The 6,746-nt window shown below is 37.1% G+C and overlaps 1 protein-coding gene across 1 annotated transcript in view; it reads left to right on the top strand.

Annotated features, from left to right (window-relative positions):
• Nucleotides 1-6,746, top strand: part of LOC103131796 (high-affinity choline transporter 1-like) — a 30,612-nt gene that overhangs the window by 1,072 nt on the left and 22,794 nt on the right. The window contains exons 2-3 of the mRNA XM_007543524.2: nucleotides 1,159-1,272; nucleotides 4,901-5,056. Coding sequence (XP_007543586.1) covers nucleotides 1,159-1,272; nucleotides 4,901-5,056 — 270 coding nt within the window. The remainder of the gene's footprint in view (nucleotides 1-1,158; nucleotides 1,273-4,900; nucleotides 5,057-6,746) is intronic.

Below are 6,746 nucleotides of genomic sequence, written 5' to 3'. Positions count from 1 at the left end.
TAACCATATATGGGAGACGGCTTATAAAATATCACTTAGTGGTATTTGTTTATAAAAATGATATTTGCTAGTTTTGTAGTGGTGGAAAAAAAAGTAATTGTGGAAGCTCCCCCTACTGTTATGATATGGTCACAGAACTGTCTGGAAATACTTGTTTATAAAACCCCCCAAACAATTTTAAGTTTCTGTGTGACTTTAACTTTAATTATCTCAAACAAAAAACAAACATTAAATCAAATTTAAATTTCTACAAATCAGTTTTTCCACAAGAAAATTGATCTTATCTAACTTTTCATACTTTTTTTTTTAAATCAAACTCCAGTTACTGGAGTAACATGTTTTCTCATGAAAACATCCAACTACCAAAACAAGAATAAACTAGTTATAAACTAGTATGTTTATTCTATATATGTTTATATTTCCATGTTTATATTTACATTTCCTCAATTGAAACCAGAAACAGGGGGGAAATTGATCATTGATTTTCATTTTAACAGGTACAGTATTACATGTTCATGTTTAAAATAACAAAAGCCTAAGATCACTGACTAAAATGAAGTTAAAAACTGGTGTTGATGGTGCCATGTTCTGTGAAACCCTCCACACATGAACTATGTTATCAGTCAGTGGCAGCCTCAGGCTTTATTTAGCCAAACACTGCCGATAGCCGCTGGTAGCACTGAGTCCTTTTGACATTGAACTCAGATGAGATTAAAGAAGGTTTTTATTTGATAAGTTCATGGTGTTTTTGTTTTCTGGTTGAAAATATATTTGGGACCAAATTTTGTGTTTGTACAGAAGAAACCGCTCCTTTAATAGTTACAGTAAATTTTTTAACAGTTCCTGTCTTCTTCCTGTGACTTATGTATCAGTTTTTACATTTCTCGTCTACGATTTTTATGTTTTTTTAATGATTATTATTTTTCTTTAAATAAGAAAAGGAAAATAAAAATCAAAACTCTTGTTGATTTATTTTTTGACAGCATAAAAGAACATTTTTTAATATTTCGACTAACTGTTTTGTATTGGAACAAATAAGTACTTGTTTTCTTTTGAATTTGTGAGTTTGTGAGTGAAAATATGCACATGGCAGCAGCAGCTGCGGCCGCGGTGCTTTCTGCCTCTGTGTGAAGCTGTGTGTGTATTTCTGTCCCTCAGCTACATGGGTTGGAGGCGGATTCATTGTGGGCACAGCTGAAGCTGTCTACAACCCATCCATGGGTCTGACCTGGGCTGTGATGCCGATAACAGCAACACTGTGTTTCATAATAGGTAAGATTTCCTCTCTGTTGTCCTGTAGAAACAGACAGAGTGTGTCATGATCAGTTTCACTGAGGATGGTAAATTATTTATAGCTTCAGCTGGGACGTCTCTCTGTACAGGAGAGCAGACCACTTCATTATGCTGAGTGCTACCTCTACTTGTTGTATGATCTACAACAAGTCTTAATCAATGTCTTAAGAGCAGCAGCAGACACTGATTTAAAATAGGTACTGATTTAAAATACCTGCTGGCTAAAAAGGCCTGTAAATAAAGGCTGTTCATTTAGTGGGAGCAGAGATGAGACATCAAAAGATGTTGGCGTCATTTCCATCAAGTACAGATTTTCATCTTAAAGCAAATAGCTTTTCCTAACATTAGCAGCAACACAACTGTCATAAACACACTAAGCTAAAGCTTCACAGCGGTTAGGTGCATGATTATCTCAGACTGCAGTGATGCACTGGCTTTAGGAAAACTAGAGTGGAAAACTTTCCTTAGTCTTAGAGCTTCATTCTTGATTTTAGAGAAAATTGTGGTGAAGCCATTAACTGCTGTTCTTCATCTGTATCAGATGACAGGATCATTGTCAGGCAGGGTTTCATAAATTCAAATGAAACAACTCTTCTAGTCTCAGATATTTTGCTCCAGATGTTCAGTCATGCTAGATCTGACTTCAGCTTTGGGTGCTGTTGGCCCTTTGTCCCTGCTGAACAGGCTGAGGGTTTTGGCTGGTGTTTCAGGTTCTGTTTTTAATAAATAAATCTTCTTGTCAACAACTTTCAGTCCTGTTCAGTTTGGTGTTCCATCAGGTCCTATTTTGGAGCCAATGTTGTTTTTTCTGTATCTACTCCCTCTTGGTTCCATACTGTCATCTTTTAAGGATTTGTCCTGCCATTGTTACGCAAACAGTTGTATATTTATTTTCTTCCAGATGAAGTCTCAATACTGCATATTTTACTAAAATGCCTAGACAAAAGCTGCATGTATGACAGTTTTCCTAAATTGAATTAAAAGAAAATGAAACAAATAAAGATAAGGGCCTCTTGGCCTCTTGGCCCTTATCTTTATTCAATCAAAAAGTTGATTTTCATAAATCAACTTTTTATGAAAGTTGATTTCATAAAAATCAACTTTTGGAAATGCTTGAAAATCAGATAAAATCTTGGGTTTGATTCTGTTTCTACCAGTGGCGAAATCTTGCTAAAAGTATCTCCACTGTCTCTCAACCTAAACTGGAACTTTTACTTCCTGCTTTTACTTCATCTGACTTTACACACATCCGACCAGAACTTAACAAGATCAGCTGCAGCCTCTGCAAAATGCTGCTGCCAGCAGCCTTTTCTCATGTGATTCTGCTGTTAATGCATTGGCTCCAGGTTATGTTTGAGCCATATCAAGATCCTGGTTTTGAGTTGGTAGCTTTGCTTTTACAGGCAGCAATCTACATGTCAGCCCAATTAGGGCCTTGAGATCCAGTGATGAAGACCAGTTGATAGTCCCTGACTACCTGAGGCCTGAAGGAGACAAGTTTTTCTTCTGGAATGCCAAAACTCTCTTCCTTTTTCACTGAGATCAGCTGACTCAGCAACTTCCTTCAACAGCCGCTTAAAAACATCTTAATATCTGCTTTTGTTTAATTTGCTTTGTATATTTTAGTTGTTTATTTAAGAACTTTATAATCATTATGTCTTAAAAAAGAGCCACAAGTTTACTTACTTCCTACGGAAAGATTAAAACATTTTGTGTTTCCAGTGTAATGGTTTGCCAAAATGAGGATGCTGAGGCTGAAACGAGTGGTGAAGAATATGATGATGGTAAACAGAACCTAAACTATTATCAATCTGTATTTCTTTTTGAAGTTTGTACAGTCATTCAGATTCAACATAATGCACTCTACAGAGCATTCAAGCACAGAGAAGAACCTGTGCATATCTTAAATAAGGAGTGTTGTTCTAAGTTCTAACCACATAATTGTAAAATTTGGCATTTTGAAAATGAATTAGCTTAACAGAAACATGTCAATTTTGAAAAAACACGATTTTTGATAAGATGTTTTAAGGTTTTTTCCAGTTGTATTGAAATTGGTTTATTTTTCAAAACTGCATTTGGATCACATGAGTCTCATGATCTTGGACTGCACAGTGGTGCAGTTGGTAGCACTGTTGCCTTGCAGCAAGAAGGTTCTGGGTTTGATTCCCAGCCTGGGGTCTCTCTGCATGGAGTTTGTATGTTCTCCCTGTCCATGAGTGGGTTCTCTCTGGGTACTCCAGCTTCCTCCCACAGTCCAAAAACATGGACTGTGGGAGGTTAATTGGTCTCTCTAAATTCTCCCTAGGTGTGAGTGTGTCTTGTCTGTCTCTGTGTTTCCCTGCGACAGACTAGCGACCTGTCCAGGGTGTACCCCGCCTCTCGTCCGGAACGTTCGCTGGAGATAGGCACCTCCCGACCCCATTAGGGACAAGGGTGTATAGATGCAGTCTATATGCAGTCACGGATGCAGTCTGATGATCATGTGATGCAAAAAAGCATCGTGAACAACAAAGAAGACGACGACAGGAAGTGGTTGGTTGGCAAGTTTTTTTTTATGACTTATTGTGTGAATAAACTTATTCACATGTGATTTTAACTATTTTTTATGGAAACACCATAATGCAAAATGGTTTTTCAGCATTATTGAAATATTAACAGTTTTGCTCACATTTGTGATGGAAACTTAGTGAGCAACGCTTTGAAGCTTTGTTAGCTTCAAGCTTTTGTTATAGACGAATCAGTGAATAAGGATGGAGAGAGACGGGGAGTCAGTGGAGGGATTCAGAACTTGCTCATGCAATCATGTTTCCTTTGCTCCATCAGGTCCCTGCTGCACTATGTATGTAACAAGTCTTTTAGTGTCAGTGAAGCAGAGTGATGGACAGAGTTTGGAGATGTTTTTGAGATGAGAGACAGAGATTTACAGAGTTGTTTTGATGTTAGTTTCAAATGTAAGTTGAGGGTTGAAATCTTACACCAAGATTGTTATCTAGAGGAAAAAAGATGAATGTTGTGTGCAGAGATGGCCAACAGCACCCAGGTGTTGAGGCGTTACACCTGGAACAGCTTTTGTTTTTAGTGTTTAGTTGGAAAGTGATGTGGATTAATCTGGAGAGAGAGGCAAGGTCGGCTTTGATGTGCATAACAATAGAAGGAAATCCTGTGATGAATGACGAGATGATGCTGAATGTGAACAGGGTGGGGTCCAAGGACCAACCCTTGAGGCACACCACTGCTGACTGAGTCTATTCAGGATCTTGCTTCTGCTCTGTTATTGTAAAAAATTAATCAAAATTCTGCAGTTTTTTTTGTTGTTTTTTTACACGATGGCACATTTTTTGATAAAGTGCACTTACTTCAAGCATTAATTTGTATAATTTCATAAAAAAGTAAAAAAAAAAAAAAAAAGCCCTGACAGTTAACAAAATCTACCCAAACAACAGATAGATATCCCAGTTTTAGACCAAACCTCTTGTTTAAAGCAGAGATCATCCTTGTGGGAATGTCTAACTGCTCACTATGTCTACTGAAAGTGCTAAAAAAAGGACAGGAATGTGTTTTGTTGTGTCACTACATGACGCGTGACTGTTTTCATTTATAACCAAAGGTGGCTTCTTCTTCGCTGAGCCAATGCGGAACAGTAAATACGTAACTATGATGGACCCCTTCCAGATCAAATACGGGAAAGTTCCCACAGCTGCTCTGTCACTGGCCTGCCTTGTATCGGAGATCATGTGGGTGACAGGAACACTCATCGGATTAGGTAAGAATGTTTTTCTATATATGCATCAGTGGAGTGTGTGTGACAGTGGTTTGTTGATCCTGGCAGCTGAACTTCAAACTGCTTCTATTGTGCATCTCTGACATCATTCTACATCAAGCAGCAGCTGCAGCAGTGATTACTAATATTGTACTGTTGAAATTAATCTCAACTTCATTACATTTATACAAATATTTATAATGTTTAAATAAACCATGCAAACCACAAAGTACAACATAATCATTTGCTCATCAGAGTTTACATTATATTTCTCAATATGATGATATTGTATGATTTTGTTTAGGCAATATGTCTACTAGACATGCAACAGTTCATAAAATCCTCATTGGAGTAACCCAATGCTGTCAGCTCCGGCAGAACAGCAACTACACTGTTTCACTTTTTACAACACTAACACTAACTCAGATTTCTGTAAATATTTCCAATTTAGAAAAACTAAATTCATGGTTATGAACCTCATGTTTTTATGAATATGCATTCATATTCCCAAATATGAATGCATATTTGGGAATATGCATTCTGGGACCTCTGCTATAATCTGAATAAATGGAACTGGAATAAAACTAAGAATGAAAGAATCAGTTTCTCTAAAACTGTATTTTTTTTTAACTTGGTTTTTAATAAGAGCCATATCAGAAGCAGGTTCATGTTTTCTGTTGTGGAACAAATTAACCTAATGTTCACATATTAAATGAACTCAGAATGGAGAACCACAACTTTTGCCTTGTTTTAATGTCAGGAGTAAAAAAAAACTTGGATCTTTTCACATGAAAATGAGATTTTAAGCTGCTCATGATGCTGTTGTGAACTTCTGATATAATTACATGACAAGAAGCTGACTTTCCAACAAAAAGGGGAAAAACACATCAAATACAGTTGATGTATTTGATTTCACTATAAAAAAGTGCTTTCGTTCAGTGTAAATTCAGAGCAGAATCTAAACAAAGAGGGAACAGATCATCACAAAGCTCTCTGAACAAAACAGCAACAAACATGATGGAATGTCTAGTTTCCTCAAGGTGAGTGTGTCTGCTGCTGCTGCGCACTGACAACTCAAACACTTGTCTGACTGAATTCTGTCTGTTTTCACCTTTCACACTACATAAATCCCATCTCACTGAACAACATGCCACCATAATGTTTCACTAACAAGCCATAAAAATCCTCAACCTGAATACTCTCCAAGACCCAAAATAACTATTTTTATTTAGATGCGTTACTCTCTGTATTTAGTTACAATCCCCAGTAATGATGAGTGAGTGGAAAGCCACATGTCAGCAGCCGTCCTCACATTTCTGAAATACTGCACAGGGTTGCTTGCTGTAATGAGACCTAGTTGCTGACTTCTTCTAGTGAACCGACTGGCTAAGCTCTGCTCTCAGCCCCAGGGAGAAAACCCTGCAAATCCTTTGGGATATGTACCGATACACACAGTGTGTGTGAAAAACAATGTTTGTTGTAATAAGTACATTGACACTTAAAAGAACTGCAGGTATCAAAATGAAACCATGAAACAGAAATGGTGATTGACTCTGAGTGTAGTACTGCAAAGCAACTGGAAACTACAGCTGCAATATGGAGCTATCTATCTATCTATCTATCTATCTATCTATCTATCTATCTATCTATCTATCTATCTATCTATCTATCTATCTATCTATCTATCTATCTA

This window comes from Poecilia formosa, unplaced genomic scaffold (genome assembly GCF_000485575.1).
Source record: "Poecilia formosa unplaced genomic scaffold, Poecilia_formosa-5.1.2 Scaffold838, whole genome shotgun sequence".
NCBI classification, from domain to species: Eukaryota; Metazoa; Chordata; class Actinopteri; order Cyprinodontiformes; family Poeciliidae; genus Poecilia; species Poecilia formosa.
Note: the sequence above shows the minus strand (reverse complement) of the source record. Positions and strands in the feature narration are given on the sequence as shown.